We start from the raw sequence: 20,740 nt of genomic DNA on the forward strand, positions 1-20,740 counted from the left end.
AAAACAAGTACTAAATCACTTCGATAAAATAGAATATTAAAGTATGGACCATTGTCTTTCGAATTCTTTATAGGTTAACAAGTTAACTTTTATGAGTGCCTGATGATGTCCTCACAATTACATTTAACTGTAAGGTATATTTCGATTTCCTAAAACCATAGCCAAAATGCGCAAGTTGAAAAGATATGGCGAACAACCTAATTTTCAAAATTAACCGAATACATAAAGTAAAACACAAAATGAGTATCATTGGTAACGCAATAAACTGATGCACCAATTTTATTATATTCTTTAAAATTTGATCTTGAGACTCTATATTATAGTTTTGTCTCTTCCAATACTTACATAAAAGATTTACTGGAAGAGTTTTTGTAAAGACTCACGTTGTAGGACACAAAATGGAGTTTTATTTGTTATCCAAAGTACTAAGTTTTTTCTATTTGTTTTCGCGGTTACTGAGGCGTAACATTACAAAGCACGTGCATTTGTTTTGTATGTTTAGTCAAAATTAATCAGTTGACCACTGGCACAAAGCCATGCTGCCATCGACGTTTGTTGCAATTATACTTGGAGGGTGGTCGTCCTTTCATTTGGTCTACAACTTTCTATCAGTAAGTTGTACGTTTGCTGATAAATAATATTTAATAAACAAGGTAATTGTTTTCACCGACAGCTATCGCAGAGACGCAGACCAACCGAGTCTGTCCATCCCACTTTTGGCGAGTCTGCTATTGATACGTAAGCCGTAATCCTTGGTCAAAAAGCAGCTTCAGAAGGGCTAGATCACAGTTGTTAAACACATATATTTTCGTATCTTTCATCCAAATTGGAAACTTTGGATTTTGCGCGGGGGAGGCTTTGCAGCTTAAAATTGCGCGGCTGTAATAACATTTCTGCCCAAATTTGCGCAGCTGTAATACCGTTATTTGTAAATTTGCACGGCTGAAAATGGAGTACCATGCTGAAAACCGTTAGTGCGACAAAAGTTTTGCTTGTATGAGCGATTTTTTGCGGTTTACGTTGATTTTACATAAAATGCTTGCTTTCCAACCTGGTCTTTCATTAATTTTTGTGTTGAGCTTAATTTTGCAGTAGGTGAATTTTTTGTCCTTGATAACAGAACTCAGAAAACGCCAAATATCTTTATGAGAAGGGCTATTTGCCCGGCTTGCCGTGTTACCGAACTTAGTAATTCGCAAAACTTCAGTTTTCAAAGTTCGGTTACTGGTTAAATCGTATTGTAATTTTGCAGATCCGGTTACAGTAGTGCGAATCAATAAACGGCGCTGGTCTAAAATCCTGCCACAACAAACATTATTTGGGTTGGGGTGCCGGTTAGCGTTCGGGTTTGGGTAGATTAAGTAAGATTATTAAATAATTAATATAATAATGCCTGACTCACCCTCAGCCAAACACTAACCAACACCCTAACCCAAATAATATACAGAAGAAGAAACTTCTTAGTTACAAACTAATTGTATGGACATTTACTGTCCTTTAAATTTCGAACCTAGGAACAGGATCATTCTTCCATATATGGAAAATGGATCGGTTACTGTACATCTTTGAAGTTCAGTAATGGGTTGCCAGGCAAATAGCCCCTTCCTATATTTTTTGATTAACTAGGGTTAGTTGGTGTACCTTGTAAACATAATATCATAAAAAAATGTCTCAACAAAAATTGAAATACTTTTGTATTGGCAATCTATGCAGTATTGTCATATGCCCAAAAGTTGTTTCACCAAGTAAAATGTTTTCACTAAAGTTGACTATTTTTACAGACCAATTCATATACTGCACCTGTGTCAGAAAGATGTTTAACCAAATACAATGTTTTTATCACTCCTTTCCAAATAAAATGGTATACACAGAGATGGAACAGAGTTATCACAAAGTTTGGACGAGTTTGGAATCTAAAACTTTGGTTTGATTTGGGTATAAAAACTAAAATTAATGTAAAATGTCTTTCAACACTTAATTACTAAAATTAGTGTAAATAATTGTGTTTTTTCCTAGGTGTATTGTTTGGTGTGATTGCAATGGTTGCTTCAGTATTTTTACTTATCCACACTCTTTTCACAAGTATACAGGATCTTCCAATTTTCAGAGCAAAGAGTCAACTAGCATCTCCACAGGTTTAAGCTTTTTGATGACATGTTGTTTTTATCTGATTCCCTATGAGCTAAAACTTGGCGAATACACTTCCTGGTGGAATGTATATTCTTTAAAAAAATGTGAATAGTTTGGGCATTTAACACCCTAATCCAGATTGGAAACTTTGGATTTTGCGCTGGGGAGACAATTTTGTAGCTTGCAATTGCGCGACTGTAATAATATTTCCGACCAAACTAGTGACAGTAATAACAGTATTTGTAAAATTTGCATGGCTGAAAATGGACTATATACTGAAAACCAGTAAAAAAACGTGACGAAAGTTGTGCCGGTTTGAGCGGTTTTTCGTGGCTGGCCGCATTTTACATGAAATGCGCAGCTATAACCACGGCATAAAATCCCCTGAATAAATCCCCTGTGTAGGCCTTACATTCCAACCTGGACCTTATGGCGATAAAGATGACAACTATTTTTTTTGCAAGAAACTTCCAACTACAATTTAAACAATGTTAATGGTTGTATAATGTATAAACTAAAAGATAGCATACTTAGGTGTCATTCACCCTGAAAAAGGGTCGCTACGCCGCTAAAACTTTGGCTTTGGATAACATATAAAATTACCAGAGGAGCTATTTTTTTTATGTTAATGCTGATTTAGTTTAATTCCTTCTTAATTTTGCTTGAGTTCAACAGTTTTGACCTAATCATGTACTTGTTTTATTTTTAGGTGCTTGCTGTTATTGTACCTGGAATCAACCTCCCGATAAAGGATGTTGGCTATTTGCTTGGGGCTGTTTTGGTCAGCGCTGTCCTGCATGAACTTGGCCATGCACTTGCAGCAGCAAGGTGATTTTACATGAATTGGACAACTGTATGTTTATACATTCCTACCCAAGTTTACTGATACAAACAAAGGAAACAGTCTGTGCTTTAGAAAATTGGAAAGGAATTTTCCAAAGCTCCAATTTGAAAGACTTTTATCACGGCCTGAATCATTTTCTTTAATTTACTAGATTAAAATATTAATCGTTTATTTTATCTACTTAAAAAATGGCACTTTAAAAACTTATGTAAATATAAATTGTTCTACAGGGTGTACCAAAAAAAAAAGTATACACAATAAAAATAATTGTAAAGTAGTTTTCATTTAAATTTTTTTTATTATAAAAGTAAAAATACAAAAAATTATACTTGCAGATTTTCTTGTACTTCTATAATAGAAAAAATTTAATTAAACACTACTTTACAATTATTTTTATTTTGTATTTATTTTTTTGGGACACTCTGTCTTTTTTAAATTTAGCGAAGGAGTGAAAATCAACGGATTCGGCATGTTCATGTTCGTCATTTATCCTGGGGCATTTGTCGACTTGAATTCTGACGACCTGAATCGTGCCAACACCCGAAAGCAGCTGCGAATTTATTGCGCTGGGGTCTGGCACAACTTTGTCATCGCAATTGTGACCTGTGGCTTGATTCTAATGCTTCCCTATCTTCTGGTGCCACTTTACACCAACAGTGGCCAAGGTGTGGTGGTAACCTCCCATGAACAGGTGCCTATTAGCAATATTAACAAAAAAAATTAAATTTTAGGATTTGTTTCAAGTCCAGTGATTTACAAAACAATTTATTTCCACTTATTTTTTCATGTTATAAAGTGTTACTTTTAGCTTTTTTAAAAGTCTTTTTTCTCAACCTTTTATAGATTCAGTGTTTGTGGCCCCTGTTAACGTTTCAGAAAATTATGTCAAAGACTGTCCATTGTTAGGCAATCATCAGCAATTCAGTTTGGTTTCAAGCAATATTTCAAACACAACTGCTGCACAACTGTTTGCACTTAACAAATTGAAAACACTCCGATATTAAACAGTGTAATTTTGAAATAAAAAGGTCAACTAAAACAATTCCGATTTCATGTATTACGTTGAACGCCTTATTTAAGTCATTTTAAAGAGTAGTCTCACAAGTGCTTCTTAGAACTCCTATGCTAATATTCGGTCACTACAACACTGACTGTTTAGTTGATTGAATTTGTGTTTTTATTTTTATGCCATGCCATGTTTGTAATGTGCTTGTTATTATAATTTGAACTGAGAAACTGCATCTACTCAAACTATTTTCATCACTACTTTAGAATTCCCCACTGCTTGGAGAAAAAGGATTACATCTCGGGGACAGAATAGCTGCTTTGGGGCAATGTACTATTTCCAATTCAGATGATTGGCTTCATTGTTTAAACTTGACAATTTACACTAAGCAAGCAGGTGTGTGGTAATAGTTTTTGATAAAGATGCAATTTATTAACTCCCATTGATATATCGATATCAGTAAATTTGGACTGATATATTTGTGAATATTTTACTATGAAAATATTAAATCGCCTATTCTTAAAAAACAAACAAATTTTTCTAATTTTTTAACTCTCAAATTCGCCATTTTCTCATTTTCATGGCTGACTAATTGTTTCACATAGTGTTTGGTTTACTGTGTTCAGAATCATGCAAAGTTAAATTGGAAAAGATGAGTTGTATAATAAAATAGGTAGACAAAACTGAACAGAAATTTGCATTATATGTTTGATAACTTATTACTGTATCTCAGTTATGTAAAAAAAACAGCTGTCGGAATCTGGTTTAGTTAGCAAAACCATAAAAGATCAGTTATCAGTATCATTCCAAAATTGTGATAACGGACTATCTTTAGTTTTGTTTACTGTTCCATATTACATACAAAAATATAGTTCTTTTGCACAGGATCCTGTATCTCGAAAAGCAAGTTACAATCACTTGCATTACATACTGAACAGGGCAAAAGTTTACCAAATGTTGATTGCTGTGGGCCAAACCCTCCCCCAACACACCTATGCTACACATATGTGTCAAATGAAAATGAGGTTTGTGACTGTGCGCTGTATTTTTTTAATTTCAGACTTACCCCTTGCATTTAATTAGGCTTGTGTTAAAAATTGACTGTGTTTGTTACAATATTAATCATATTGAATCCAAATATCCAAATTTTTGTTGCTTATTGTGCACTTGTGGTTTATTTTTTGACTAAATCCTGGGCTTTATACAACAAAAAAAACTACAAAATTTTTATACAAAAGAAGACAAACTATAAAATCAGGATACCATAGAGTTAAATTGTACTGCCAGCAACTGTAAGCTGATTTTGAGAGCCTACTTGACGTAGTTATTGCATGGTTTGTTTTTATACTCAATCTGTGACAAAATGTTGACCAGTGTTTTATGTTTCGGATTTTTTAGCAACGATTCGCCTGCCTTCCTGGCAGAACCATAATGTCAGGAGCAGTTTGTACACACAATGCTGCTTGTAGCAACCTTGTATCAAATGATGTGCTCTGTGTCACTCCTTACTTGGGTAAGCACTGTCTTTCTTACTTGTGTTATGCATTTTTGCTTTGTTCTCCCAAGGTTTTCTTAAACCAGTGTTTCTCAACCTTTTTTAGCGACACCCTAAATATAAAGAAGTAAGTATTTTTGGCTGCCCAATTATCTTTACTGAACTATTTTGTAAACACAAATGACACAATATCATTAATTATTCCAATTAATAGAAGCAATGTCTTCGCATTAGGTGCGCAATATTCTTAAGTTGTAGAGAAATCTCGCTCTAAGCCAGTATTAAGAAATCTAATAATGTGAAGTGTGAACTACTGCATTCCGTGGCACAACCAAATCAAACGGTGACCTAATTTAGGGTTGAGACCTATAGGTTGAGAAACACTGTCTTAAACTGATATCTCATAACAAGAATACATCCTTTTCCTGCTATTTATTTCAGTGTACGCCTAGGTTTAGTTTGTTGTACCTTATCATGCTTCCCAACAATTCAAGGTGCTTCGTCAAAATTTGTAAAAATTGTCGCGACCGCTGGAAGCAATCGTTCTACCAAGAAACATGTCCTTTACCTTGGCGACCCAATCGATCTTCTGCATTTCCTCACAGTCTCCGAGTACGAAGGAAGGTTTTCATGGGTTCCTCTTCGCCTGCCAGCCATTTTTCTCAAGTTTTTACAGTAAGCTTGCTAGAGTATGAAACCTTTCGATCCTATGACTGGTGAATTTACTGTTACAGCAGAAGTATTCAACTTTGATAAAGCGAACAATTGCATCACAAAGAGCTGCTTTTGACTAACTTAAGCAGTTCTAAAATTATCAGCCTACATTACTTGTGTACTGTTATTTAGTAAAAAAAACTAACATAATTTTTTATTTTATGAACACAAACTATTATTTAACAGTTACAGATTATACTTTTTACATTATATTGATTCATCCTTATGCCCATATGTGTGTTTTTGCTAAAGTCAAAATAGAAAATAATCCAGACAGTTGGGAAAGATAAGACCCCATCTCTGCAATATTAAAGTGGTACTGTAAAAGTTATTAAAGATTTTATTAACACAGGTATATGTTTTCAATGTCCGGTGCACTTGCGCTGCTCAACATCGTTCCTTGCTATGCACTGGATGGACAATGGGCTTTCAAGGTCAGAAATTAATTTTCCGTATGCTAGTGGTCGGCAAGCTGTTTTTTAACCTAGATAAGTAAGAAAAAGTACAGACGCCACAGATGTATTACCCGAGTTAAAACTGCGCAGGCAGTCGGTAAACGTTTTAACCTTTAGTTTGTAATGGTGGGTAAGTATGCAACTATATAGCTCAGTTGGTAGAGCGACGGTCCCGGCTTGACCGGAGGTCGTGAGTTCGAACCTCACTGCAGGCCAGTTGTTTTTCTGGCTTGGTCTGCTTGCATCATAGATCGACAGATTCGGCGAGTCTGCGATGGCTTTTCGGTGTACTATTGATACGGAAGCCGTAATCGTTGGTCATAAAGCAACTTCCGAGGGGCTAGATCACAGATGTTATTAAACACATATGTTTGTGTGTGTCTTTCATTGATTGATACGGACTGATGATCCCCCAGTGTGAAGTTGCTTGTACTAACAAAATGTGCAAGTATTGGCGCATGGTTGTTTCTCGACTCGCTCCTCTCTGAGCCTGCATAGCTCAGTTGGTAGAGCGACGGTCCCGGCTTGACCGGAGGTCGTGAGTTCGAACCTCACTGCAGGCCAGTTGTTTTTCTGGCTTGCTCTGCTTGCATCATAGATCGACAGATTCGGCGAGTCTGCGATGGCTTTTCGGTGTACTATTGATACGGAAGCCGTAATCGTTGGTCATAAAGCAACTTCCGAGGAGCTAGATCACAGATGTTATTAAACACATATGTGTGTGTGTCTTTCATTAATTAGATAGTGGTTTTACTCGTTTTTTTTTTACTTTGAGTTTTATTTTTAATCGAAGTTTTGCCAATATAAAACAAATAAATTCACTCTTCGCCGATTGTACTACATTTCAGCTGCATGTTTGCCCACGAGTTCGCTCGAGACCAGCAGATGTTTTAAAAGTTTTATTTTATTCTAAAAAATGACATGCCCCCCCCCCCAAAAAAAAAAAACGGAATTCACGCCTGTTGTTTAAGTGGTTTCACCCATGCAGTGGGTCTTTCAATAGCTTTTGAAAGATTTTTTAGTTTCTTGAAAAAAAATTGTAATAATTATCCTTAACTATAATAAATAAAAAATGCATAATCTCTATAACTTTTCAGACGTTGGTCGACCACTTCTACGGAAATCAAGCAAACAAGCAAGCAACTAAAGATCAAATTTGCGCAGTCGTGCTCGTCTTTGGCACGCTTCTCATTGCGGCAAACATCCTCTTCGGTTTCGCTCACATTCTCACGCGCTGAGATTTCGGAAACACCATTTTATCGCGGCACCAGGAGCACCAAAAGATACGACCCGACTCCGGAGTTGGCCCGGGGAAATGGATTCAAAACAAGGGAGAATAGCTTTTAATCGACCTTAAAAAATAACCATAAGTTGCTAGATCTATTTAGCAGCCTGTGATCAAAATCTCACTTTCTCTTTGCAAGTTGTGAGCTTTTGACCATTGATAGACTCAAGTACATGGCTCCAATGACGACACCAAGCAAGTGCTTTGCCACTCCTGAGGTTATTAAAATCAAAGCCAAACCTAAGACCTTCATAGATTTCACTGGAACTTACCCAACATGCACACAAGTACATGGCGAGCGGATGGCTGGATTTATCCTATTCGAAGGCATTGGCATTGCTTACTGTAATGCTGCTTATCGAATGAAAATGTACCAAAGACAAATGGCTGCAAAAGAAAACAGAGCGAACTGTGAAACCATCATACTTTAACTGAAAATATATTTATTTCAAAATTTAGCACCAAAATACTGCTGTATTTGGCGTTGTGCACATGTTTCGCGACGCCCAACCTCTTTTTTGTGTCACTTTTACCACTGGAAGCTCTCAAAGCTCATAAGCGACGCGTTTGCGCCGCTAATGCTGCTGCTGGAACTGCTGGCAAGTTCCAGCGTTTTTAAGTCCGCGGAGACCTCTGTCAACATGGCTCGCGTTTTATCGGCGCTTTGCCGCACCGTAGTCCAAGTTTCGTGCTTGTTGAAGCTCGTCTTTGCTTGCAAATCAGCCCTGGTATTGGGTGATGACGCGGTAGCTGCTGGTAAAGAGCTCGGCGTTTTCGACCGAATGGCGCCCTCTGATTTGCTTGGTTTGGCGGCTCGCCTCTCAAACACGACCCGTCTCTGTTGTCTTTTCTCGTTTGCTCGGTCGCCGGCCATCTACGACAAATGTTACACTTTTTGAGGCTGTTTTCAGAAACAAATATATATGGTGAAAAAGTGGAACGGTGCTAATTCAGTTCTTTCCAAGGTGTGTTTGTAACGTGTTACTAAATTGATTTAAATACAGTTTCCGGGCTATGAAACCCTATTATTTTGTTGAGAAAAACTAGTTTTGAAACTAGTTTGGGTTCACACAAGTTTGAATTGAGAAATGGCGCAACACAGAATAAAAAAGGCTATCACAAATGTGTTTTAGATTTCGGTCGCGGAAAGTTTAAATATTTCAACTGTAGCGAGCATTGACGCATGGTTGTTTTTCGACTCGCTTCTCTGAGTCTGTGTAGCCTAATTAGAGCGACGGTCTCGGTATGACCGGATGTCGGGAGTTTAAACCTCTCTACAGGCTAGTAGTTTTTCTACCCTGGCCTCGACAGATTCGGTGTATTAATCAATAGCATTTTCAAAGTGTCCTGCGTTTTTCATTCTAACATGATGCGTTGAATTTAAGTTTTGGTTGTCTTCCATCGAGTTTTCGTTTCGCAAAACAGTAGCGCAATACACAATCACGAAAACGCACCTGTGTCTTTGGCCTATCTTCCGTCGTTAAGCCTTCCAGATCCTCCAACACTACATCACGATTATCCTCAACCCCAGTCTCGCTATTCAGCGAACCCGTTGCACTTTCAATCTCGGCATTGCTTACTCTACGCTCATATCTACGCCTCACCACGGCCGCCACATTCAGTAGGAGCAACGAGATTAAGTCGAACGTCAGTATTACAGAAGCCGTGTAGGCGGTAACAGTGATCGCAGTGTCGCAGCCTTCTTGCCAAAACGAGTCGTCAATTCCAACGGCCGAGGTCGTGGATTCTTCAGTCTGGCGTATTTGCGAATTCGAGAGGGTCGTACTGTCAGTTGGACAGCTGCTGGGCGATTTGCAGCAAGAGCTTGGGACGGCTTGAGCGCCGTAATCAGACGCATTCACGGATCCGCAACAACTGAAAACGAACTGGTAAACATTTAAACAAGGTTCGACTTGGGGCCTTGCGAAACCAACACACATCACCTATACTTATTTAATTAATTCCCTTTTTAATCCTGTCAGTAGGTGCCACATTGAGCGCTCGTAATTCGTTTACTTATAGTAATTGTTAAAATCAATACTTTTAGAGCGGCAGCATCCTGTAAGGTGGTTGTTAAATAATATGACTTTTTGGCTAAAGACTTCCCTTCTATTGCAATTTATTTATTTGTTGTTTAACATTATACTTTGAACTACCGTTTCAAGTGTGTCTTAGGCCTACCTGATAAATCGCCATGAGATTTTTTGCATCTGCTGAATTGGAAGACGTTTGAATATCGACCATTGCATTTGCTGCGTTCAGGCGCAGTATTCTGTGGGCGCCAAGACACAGTCCGATTCCAATAAGTGAAACAACTGCACCGCTCCATGTAAGGGACAGGAAGGAATTTCGCAAAAACAATTTTCTCTTAGTTCTTGTTGCTGCAGCAGCTAAACCCTACGAAAATTTTCATTAGTAAAGCTAAAATAAAAAACAAACATTTTTGAACGCAATTTAATGTTCTGCAAAAGTTGTTATAAATTGCTGAAATCTTTTCCAGAATATTATAACGTAAATGGATTTTTTTTAAATAAAACTTGGTCAAACTACCCTACTGTTATTTAGTACTAAAATACTTTGCTTGGAATGTGTTACAGTTGTTAGCTATTTTAAATTCAATTGGTCGATTTGAACGAGTAGGCTATAGGTATTTTATAAGTAGCCTAATATTATTTTTTTGACTCAACTGTCATTTTTAGGAAAAAAATCTCCCAAACTAGCCAGAACGAAAGATAACATAAGTAGGTCTAAATTAAATAACAAGATTTCGTATACAAACAGAATTGCCCGTTTTCTATCTTTTTCTGTATAATTATACCGTACAAAACAGAGTTTGCTGAAAAAAGTAGGGGAAAGTTGCCCATGATGGGACACGTTTTTTAAATGATTGTAGTTCGCAGTTATAACAATAATTTTGAATAATATCATGCCTACTTGATACCTCTGCCCTTTACGCTTAAAAAACATTTATAACTTTGCCTCTAGCGTTCTAACTTTTTTATAAAACCGTTTTAGAAAAAGCGTTGTTGTGTCCCGTCTTTAGAAACCAGAGTTTCATATAATGGGTAAGGGAGAATCCGTTGTTTTAAATTGAACAATTTTGTTAACTTCACCTGCTACACTTACATAAGTTTAAAACTAGCCTGTTAAACACAATTTCACAGAATCTTAGAACGAATTTGCTGTGGTAAGCGAAAATTAATATTTTTAAATTAACAGGACAAGTGCGTGGCAAAGAGTGACTGTCTTGGAACTTAAGTTTTGTTGTGTCTATATTTTTACATTAAATACCTTATACAAATATTCTGCCTGTGTTGATAGCTCTCGACACACACGACCTAGGCCAAATCTTGTCTGTTTGCTCGTTTGTATTTTAGTGGACTTTTAAACAATAATTTTGTTTTAATTCGAATAGGTATGGTTTTTGTCGTACCTGCATTTGCAATATTTCTTACAAACATGTTGATACGGTGATCCATTTTAACCAGGTGCATTTATTAACTTATTTTATGGATACGGAAACCGTATAAAAGGTTTTACGTCATATACAAAAATTTAAAACTAACTATATTGAAATTTGTTAGTTGAAAACTTTTGAACAAAATGTTAGCTTCTGAAAAAGAGGTAATGGCAATTTTTTTTTTTTTTTTTGGTCACAATAACCCAAACTGTAGGTTGCAACAAATAGTTACTCACTTAGGAACGGCCTGTCCCATCTTACGCACCCATATCACCATATACAGAAGATCTACTGGCTGCTTAAAGGTACAAGATAATATGAAAAACTTACCTGTATAAGTAAGCCTGGTAAGTTACCCATATATTGGTAAAAATGAAAAATTAATTTTATACAACTTCAACAGATATGAAATAACTAAGATATTAAAATAATAAAACCAGCAAGAAAACACCCCTATTTTCTTTAGATTGATATGTTGTAAAAACGCCGTCAGCCTACTGAAATGTTTTTGTGTTGAAATGATGGCTACCATTGGGTGCTTTAAAAAATAATTAAGAATTGGCGGTACCTAATGGCACGTTGATGTAATCCCCAAGTCCCGACTCAGACAACGTCCCATCTAGGGCAACCTTCCCCTATAAAAAGACTATAGAAAAAATAGTTAATCTAGGCATCGCTGATGTAGGCCTGTGCGACATTCTGTGACGCGACGAGGTCATCCAGGGCAAAACTGCACTGTCGGACAACGATAAACGTTGGTTTTAGCATATAAGCTAGTTAACACATTCTGGTTTTAATAATACCCTGTTGAGGCAAGCTGGTATCTAATGCCTAAGTGTCGATTTATAATTCGTTTACACCAGAAGAGCGATTTCTATCTTTCCTGTATCAACCTTATTTTACAATATAAACTCTCACCGTTGATATAATAAGATATACTCCTCCAACAACAAGTGAAAATGTGGTTATGCTATTTGTGTAGTTGTAGCCTCCATAAGACTGATTCAGCAGGGCTACAGCGTCAGAGAAATAGTCTTGTGAGATCAAGTTGTCGTAGGTCAACTTTAAAATGATGCCGAGGCATACTTGGCCAAATCCAAGCAGCAAAATTATTCCACATGTCGCTGAGAACACAATATGTTCGCACTCAAACGACATATTTGTAAAGTGTACTCGAACAAAAATTCGCTTAACAAATCAAATGTCTTCAAACCTTTCTAAAACAATATAATAAGTTAACATTAAAAAGCATTTATTGATTTTTCGAGCTTAGTCGGATTACGTAACGCATCTGTTTCGTTAAAAAGAAGGTCACGTACCGTGAAATAAAGGTTTTCGCCTGTCATCTAGTTTCTAAAACATCTCAAACCGACTAAAAGCTATTTCTAGCGTGTTAGCATATGGATACAACTCAATTTAAAACAGATTTGTCAGTTGTTCTATAGTTGGTAATTTGATTGGTTTGTAGAGTTACAATCGTTTTTGTTACACAACAGACGCTAAAACTTTCACTTAACACATGGGTTCTTAACCGGTGGGCCACAGAGAATTTGCAGTTGGTAAAAATTGTAGTTTTATTCGTTTTATTCTTTAGTTCGTTTTACAGTACATTCTCGAAGCTTCGCATTAACAGTTGCGTTATGTGTAGGTTATTATAAAATACTTTTATTTATTTTTCACATTTTCAAGTTATTCTTGATTTCTTACACATTTCAGTTACATATAACCAATTTAAGAAGTGGGCTACAGAACATTTTTAAAATAAAAGTGGGCCACGACCATAAAGAGGTTAAGAACCCCTGACTTGGTACATCCTTTGAATTTAGTAAATCAAAGCAGCATAAACAAGCAGTTTAACGTTTATTTTCATAGCAAACGTTAGTAACATGACGTATTCCATTCAACAGTAAACTTTGGTATACAATAGCAACAATGACAACGTAATATTTTTTGGCATAAACTTTAAAATCATATGAAACATCGGTAACAGTATTGACGGCGTTACGCAAGGATAGGTAAAATGTATTCTAATACACAGTGGGCAGTACATTGATTCAAAAGAGTAACTTGTAAACCTTTAGCATATTTTATTATTTAACTGAGCCCCTTATAAATGTAAAGCATTTATCAAGATTACGCGATGGAAAGCTTTAATTTATAAGTCTTACAAATCAGAACAAAGAAACATGCAAATACATGGTATACAATTCTTATTACCTAAAGAACAATAAAAATGTCACTCATACAAAGTACTTGCTCAGATTTACAAGATTGGAGCAAAGCAATTCTTAGTTTGATTTTAAAATCAATATGGCTATGATATTTGAAAAGGGTTTTCATACAGGTTTCTAAGAAGACATATCAACCCTTTAAATTCAAAGTACAACTGATAAATCATCGGTTTTATTTAAGAACATTAATATGAAGTAATGCCATATAGATTTTTCAAAATTCCTTCTTTTAATGACAACCACATAAGTATTAAAAGTTATCGCAACATGAAATATGTAGAAATGCAAATATGTCAGGACTTGTGCTCCTTAATGTAGGACCTAATTTCGTTCATGGCTGACATCACTTCTTTTGTCGTTGACAAAAGTTTTTCGCGGTCTTCTACCAAAGCTTCTGATTCAGCACTTTCTGGTGCGCCAACTTTGGCAATCAGACTGTTTACAAGCCTCTTTTTGCAAGTACTTTCAAGTAAAGGGGCACTTTGTGAAAGGTTTTCTTTAACATTGCCCGCATGGAAGTCACTGTCACTGACATCCTCATAGTGTTCCTTTTCTGAAAAAGTGAATAATATAACAAATGCTGTAAAAGTTTTATTAAACTGGTAAATTTTTTTTTTCAAATTATTTGCAAACAATTAAGGCATTTTCCGGGCTATTTCTCATTCCAAAATTAGTGGTCGGCAAAGAAAAAAAAACTTTGGTTATGATCGTTTGTTAAAATTTTGCAATTATAAAGGCTAGAAAGGCCGATTTTTTTAAAAATTCACTAGCCCAACGATATTTCATGCCATATGACGTCACTGGCGACAATTTGGCAAGCATTGTATGCCAAAGTTCCTTGGCGGGTAGGTACTGGAATGAGTTTCTGTCTATTATACCTTCATTAAAACTTTCGTCAGAGCTGCTTCCCAATTCAACAATTTTTGGTCTGTCATAATCATCATCTAGTGAATCTGAATCACTCAGTGACGTGCTGTCAATGTCATCATCCTTGTTTAGTATACTTGAATCTGAGGAATCACTAGGATGGAAATTGATAAAATTGATTAATCGTTATTGTTGGGCATATAATTTTCCTGAAAGAAATTAAGGATGTTCATAGTTAGCCAAATAATTGCCTTTAATCTGAATGGTTGTGCGAACCTCAATGTACTATCATCACTGTCAACCTTTTCCATTTCTTTTTTGTAAACTTCAGTGATTACTTTGTTCGCCTGTTCCAAAATCTTTTCAACGGTTCTTTCCGATTCTGAAAGTTTTTCTTCTAATTGTTGCAATTCAAAGGATGCTAAAAGTACAAATTTGTTAATTTAAATAAAATTCCCGACTAAAGCTGAACTTCAAATTGCAGCAAATAAACAAAATATTATTCATTACTTATTTTAGTTTTTTGATTCCCTCCTATTCTGTCTGTTGGTGGCTTTGCAATTGGTGACGAAATTCTTTTAGTTGCAGATGAGATGCCTGGCTAAAATAAAGTAAAATTGTGTAAAACTCCACCATAAACCTAACCTACTATTGGCTATATTAATAGCAAGCTTAAATACTGTACCTTTTTCTTGGAAATTTTATACATGATGTAAAGAACATATGCGAACACTCCAAGGGAATAATATGGAGCAAGTGAAATAGCCCATCCTTTGCCTTTTGGAGCTGGTGCTGGCGAACCTATGTAAAGACATATTTAAGACATAAACTATGTTGATTTGCAGAGTCCAACAAAATTACTCCATTACCATAGAATGCATTTTAAAGAATTAAAGAGCAAAAATATACTAGCCTTCTGGTCTTGGATTTCGAGGAACATTCCTGAACTGATTAGAGCTATCAGCATTAGAAGCTATTAAAAATAATATAACATTAAACAAAGCAGTTAAATGGCGTATATATAGGTCAAAATCGATCTCAGAATTTTGTGAAATAAACCTATGATAAATTATTAGTAAACTCACCAGATTTTGAAGACATAAAAAACGATGGTATAACAATGGCCACAATTAATGCTAAAACAGCACCAAATATGAACAGTTGCGTCTTGCTATACATGATTCTGCAATGCTAGCTAGGTACAGTAATGAAGTATAGCATTGGCAAGTTGCAAAAAATCGCCAAACAAAAACAAGTAGAAAAATCGTCTCTAGGGGTTTTGATTGACAGTTGTTAAATCAATCAGCCGTTGCAATTTATTTTATAATTTACCTAAGAGATAATAAAACACAGCATAAATCTGTTGGTCGATACATTTCGTTGATAATAAAATTATCGTCGTTGTTGTTTAAAAAGTTTATTGAAAAACATTTTAAAATAAAATAGAAGATGGTAATGTAATATTTTCACCTACAATAAAAATATTTTCAGTTTAAATTAAAATACAAAAAATATTACATTTCTAATTTATATGACAACTATTGAATATATTTTGATATAACAAGTGGAATAACTGAAAGCAACTATAACGGTAAATAAATAAAATTAAAAAAGGTAAAGTAATTCAATGCTTGATTGCACACACGCTTTCTGTCGAAAAACGTCATATCCTTTCCCTCTTTTTCAATCACCATGGCTGATTCCGCACAGGTTTGTGAAAATTTATCTTAAAACCGTATTTATCACCGACAATAACTATTTAATTGGCCATATTATGATGTATTTATGGTTTAATTTTTTGAAGAGTCATTCAATTTAATTCCAACACACACCGTTACCTATAATTAAAAGAATCTGCCCCTGAGTTCTATTTGTTTCTTGAAATGGTGTCTTTACTATATTTTGTACCAATAAATTAAGTATAACTGGAGGTAATTCTCAAAATTGTAGCTCCTAATATTTGTCCAAGATTACTTGTAGCCTAAATATAAATAAATCAGATTTTTTTATACTGTTCATCCCAATTGCATTCCAATGCCTTCCCGTCAAAGATCTGTGACCTAAAATATCGCCGGCCTAGTGAATTTACAATGAAAAATAGGCCTTAGCGATTTATAACAAAATTTTGGCCAAAAAATCTTTGTTGCAAAGGTTTGGCGGCCACAAAATATGAAAAGCAATTACAAGTGATATTTTCTTGTAATGTTTGTTATTTCAAATCACCTTTATTTTTTTGCTTGCAGAATGAGAGGGCATATCAAAAGCAGCCCACCATCTTTCTTAACCGCAAGAGGGTGCTGACAAGCAGCAGCAAGAAGTTGCGACATGTGAAAAGCGTGGGATTGGGGTTCAAGACACCAAGAGAGGTAAAAAATTGTCTAGAAAATTCTACTATATTTTAGTTTTATATTGCTAACATTTGAGGGTTTGATGTTTTTTTATGAGGTTTAAAATTACTCTATCTAAACATTTAAAAATTAGCTCATTTATGTTCTGTAGTATTGCTTCTGCAATATTAAACCTTCTTGTATTAAAAGCTGGACTCTTATTTGCTTTTATTTGGAAAACATGCGCATGCAGGGAACATTTTTATCTGTAAAATAAATTTAATTAGGATTTTTCCGCTGGTAAGCGGCTAAGCCCAAATAAAGCAACTCAGGCAACAACTTTAATAGGTTTGGTAATATTTTTTTTCTTTATATTAGTCAAAAATGACATTTTTTTTTAGTTTTGCTTTGTTGTCGAATAACTGGGATTGTAAAAAAAATTTCCCAGGATTCGGGATCGTTATTTCGCGGGAAATCCTGGTAATTTCCCGTAGAAACATTCCCGGAGAGGAACCCTAGTGATGTTAGGTTTGGGACTGGGTGGATCCAGTGTTATAATCTAATATTTACTTTCCCAAATTTTTTGTTTCTTGCAATTGCAATTTTGACAATTCGTTTTTTTGATAAATAGTGGTAGGATTCTAGACCAGTGCCAACTTTTTTTCAAATGTGCAGCTGTACTAAAGTTAATTAAATTTACATTGCAGGGTTGAGCTTAAACACTCGCCCGCTCGCCAATGCGAGTGCAAATCGCTCCTGGCGAGTGCTGATTGACACCCACTCCCGTTTTAACAAAAATACGTTATCTTGTGTCGCCTACTTGTGTAACTACAGCTGAGAATTAACAATTAGTCTACGTAAGCATGTGTTGCGATCTTTTAAGTTAATAGCGGTCAACCAAGACAAAGCTTAAAAAATAATATTTTTTTATGGGAATTATGTTAAGATACAAACCGAACCATTTGCGGAAATTGAAATGACCCACTATAGGGCGTCACAGCGTAGAACCTCTGGTGCTTGTGGTTGTTAACTTTTCGAATGAATGTTTAGATGTAAACTTGACTATTTTGTCAGTATTTGCTGTTCAACCAGTAACTATGGTGGTAGGTGAAATGTGGCGTTTTGTTTGTGGCGCGAAGCAACCTGCGGTGAAACGTCCTTCAAGCACAGAAAGTAAAAATACGAAAAAACGAGAGCGCAAGCGCGAGCATTTTTAGAAAAATTGCGTTATTTTTTAACTAAAGATTCAAATATTTCGCTGAAAAAACATTGTTTTAAGTGTTAACTGCTTCATTGGAAATAAACAACCAGACTTTTTATAAAAACTAATGTTTACGTTTAGAAACCATAAGACAGGTTAAGGATAACCCAAGAAATTGCCGCGCTAAGACAAAAGTTTGCAAACGGCGCCAAATATTTTTGGCGAGTGTTATTTCGTCCTGGCGAGTGCTGATTGATAGCCGCTCGACAGGCTGGCGAGTGTAAATTTTTGCTTAGGAACAACCCTGCATTGTCCAGTAAACTGACAGCGCGATTGACGCTTTGCGCTTAGCTTTACAATTAAGCGCAGACCACTACAATTGGCTCTACCCTAACTGTGTAAAAGTTATGTACATATTTATACTAGTCTGTAGCAGGGCTGGGGAGCTGGAGCCCGGAGCTAAGCATTTTCTCTGGTGCCGGAGCCATTGTTATTATTTTTGTGGAGCCGGAGCCATTTTTATTATTTTTGTGGAGCAGGAGACGGAGCCCTTTTTATTATTTTTGTGGAGCTGGAGCCTTTTTTCAATTTGTGGTGCTAAAGCTAAGAAATTATATTTTGTTCCATCTCCAACGTTAGTTAGTCAAAAGCAATTTTTAAAACTTGCCATTGAATAAGTGACTGGTGGCACCGGAGCTGGAGCCGGAGTCATTGGGTGTGTGTTTGATGGCTCCGGAGCCAAAGGATTGAATTTTACAACTCCATAGCTGGAGCCGGAGCTAATGCTATTTTACGGTGGCTCCCCAGCCCTGGTCGGTAGTCACCCGAAGCAAAATTCACCAATCACTGATTGGTAGTAGGCAATACTTAATCCCTAACCAACCACCTAACTACCCTGCACTTATGACCTGGTGGCATAACTACAACAAAAAAGGGGTGGTTTACTATATTCCAATTGTAAAAACTATCACAAACATGCTTGCCAGTATTTTCTGTAATTTTTTCTTCAATATACCCAATATACCGATTTGGGTTTTAGTTTTACCGAAGCAGACAATTGATATTTGTTTAAATAAGCTGAAAATACCTCTCATTGTAATTAAAGTGGAATTTTTGTTAATAAATTTGAACTATTTATAAAAATTCTGAATGTTTAGTAATACTAATATCTTAATACTAAATTTTCTGACAGGCCTTCGAGGGTAATTACATTGACAAGAAGTGTCCCTTCACTGGCAATGTTCTGATTCGTGGAAGGATCCTCAGTGGCACAGTGGTCAAACTGAAGATGCAGCGAACCATCGTGATCCGACGTGATTACCTTCACTATGTGCCCAAGTACAACCGATTCGAAAAGCGCCATAAGAATATGTCGGTTCATCTTTCGCCATGCTTTCGGTATGTTGCTTTTTAATAATTTTATGTGTTAAAAGTTATTGTGTGTCGTATTTAGTATGGTGTTTGCAAAGTCGACTAGAAAACCGTTAGGTATGACATAGGTTTTACAGAATTTGCTTTGTCATATGCTAGAACAGTGGTTTTCAACCTGTATGCCGCAACGCCCGTATGCCGTTTCTAATGCTCAAGGGTGCCAATAAGTATTTGCAAATTTTTAGGAATGAAAGTTGATTGTGTTGTTCCAGTTTCATTTATAGTGATATTTCAGTAAAAACGAAAGTGCATTTGGGGTGCTGAAAGTATATTTATTATTTTGAGGGGTTCTGTAAGCCATAAAAGGTTGAGAATCACTGTGCCAGGTAAATAGTCAGATATATGCTAGGTAAATGGTTACCCTTCCAGGAATATGTTATTTTTTTGACTTTTATTAGGACTGTTATGTGATTTAATTGTTTGTTTTCACCTTTATTGTTTTGTTCGTCACTTCTACCCCTGCGACACACACATTTGTTTAAACTTAGCATTTTTATTTTATTTTCAGTGATGTGAATGTTGGTGACCTTGCAACAGTGGGTGAATGCCGACCTCTTTCCAAGACGGTCAGGTTCAACGTCATCAAGATCGCCAAAGCGAAGGGTGCCTCCAAGAAACAGTTTTCTAAATATTAGTGAGAGCGCTTGGTTATGCCCCAAAAAATAAAATGAAAAAAAACTTTCAACGTGTGCATTCTTTTGAGTGGTTTGCGTTAGATCTTCATAATTTTATTTTATTTTTTACTTAGATTCAAAAAGATTTATCATGAAAGCTAAATCATTCAATTTAAGCCGTTTTTTTGTAACTTGTTCTAGTCGAATTCAAAACTTTAATGCAGAAATGTGATCTCCGGCAAAAAATTCGCTTATTCAAGGGGTAACTTTTTACAACGCGGAAGCAAGTTAACTAAAGAAACATTTTGCATTTAAAATGGAGTCTAAATACTTTCAAGAAAGCGCCTAAGCGTAGTAGTAAAATTTGTCGATTTTTAAATATTCACTAATATTTTAACTAGGCCTTCATGGACCACCTAAAACTAGTCCACGTATCCCAAGGGGTTACTGGACATCACTTAAGAAATCTTTGTTAGAAACTTGTCAATACTACATATGTTTCAGTTTTAAGCAAAAAACGTATTCGTTGTAGTTGCGTTTTAATTTAACAGTTATCTGATAAAGTGGTTAAAAAATTGGCCTCAACCTTACACTGCCACATATAATCAAAATACGCAGAAGGATTAATATGTACAGCCCAGCATTGGAGTAAACAAGTAATGTGGATACTGTCAACGTCA

The 20,740-nt window shown here is 35.9% G+C and overlaps 3 protein-coding genes across 4 annotated transcripts in view; 2 read left to right on the forward strand and 1 right to left on the reverse strand.

Annotated features, from left to right (window-relative positions):
* The first annotated feature begins 479 nt into the window (after window positions 1–479).
* LOC146166683 (membrane-bound transcription factor site-2 protease-like) lies at window positions 480–9,368 on the forward strand. Its single transcript, XM_083388979.1, has 11 exons — window positions 480–611; window positions 1,782–1,935; window positions 2,017–2,135; window positions 2,840–2,958; window positions 3,416–3,665; window positions 4,247–4,376; window positions 4,866–5,005; window positions 5,379–5,493; window positions 5,970–6,150; window positions 6,542–6,623; window positions 7,742–9,368. The coding sequence occupies exons 1-11, from the start codon at window positions 537–539 to the stop codon at window positions 7,880–7,882; spliced, it is 1,506 nt and encodes a 501-aa protein (XP_083245105.1). The 5' UTR covers window positions 480–536; the 3' UTR covers window positions 7,883–9,368.
* A 3,885-nt stretch (window positions 9,369–13,253) lies between these two features.
* Window positions 13,254–20,740, reverse strand: part of LOC146166684 (uncharacterized) — a 142,487-nt gene continuing 135,000 nt past the window's right edge. Inside the window, exons 2-8 of one of the 2 annotated variants that reach the window (XM_083389142.1) lie at window positions 15,573–15,671; window positions 15,401–15,460; window positions 15,173–15,288; window positions 14,998–15,088; window positions 14,764–14,908; window positions 14,499–14,641; window positions 13,254–14,173 (exon numbers count right to left, since the gene is read on the reverse strand). In XM_083389142.1, the coding sequence (XP_083245268.1) occupies window positions 13,914–14,173; window positions 14,499–14,641; window positions 14,764–14,908; window positions 14,998–15,088; window positions 15,173–15,288; window positions 15,401–15,460; window positions 15,573–15,666 (909 nt within the window). In that variant the 5' untranslated portion in view covers window positions 15,667–15,671 and the 3' untranslated portion in view covers window positions 13,254–13,913. Of the gene's footprint in view, window positions 14,174–14,498; window positions 14,642–14,763; window positions 14,909–14,997; window positions 15,089–15,172; window positions 15,289–15,400; window positions 15,461–15,572; window positions 15,723–20,740 lie in introns of those variants that run through there. The other variant, XM_083389216.1, reaches the window with a different exon arrangement.
* On the forward strand, window positions 16,148–20,127 carry LOC146166685 (small ribosomal subunit protein uS17-like). Its single transcript, XM_083382564.1, has 4 exons — window positions 16,148–16,197; window positions 16,731–16,853; window positions 19,208–19,413; window positions 19,955–20,127. Exons 1-4 carry the CDS (start codon window positions 16,180–16,182, stop codon window positions 20,079–20,081), a joined length of 474 nt encoding a protein of 157 aa, XP_083238690.1. The 5' UTR covers window positions 16,148–16,179; the 3' UTR covers window positions 20,082–20,127.

The sequence above is a fragment of the Ascidiella aspersa genome, chromosome 1, assembly GCF_963924565.1.
Source record: "Ascidiella aspersa chromosome 1, kaAscAspe10.2, whole genome shotgun sequence".
Lineage (NCBI taxonomy): Eukaryota > Metazoa > Chordata > Ascidiacea > Phlebobranchia > Ascidiidae > Ascidiella > Ascidiella aspersa.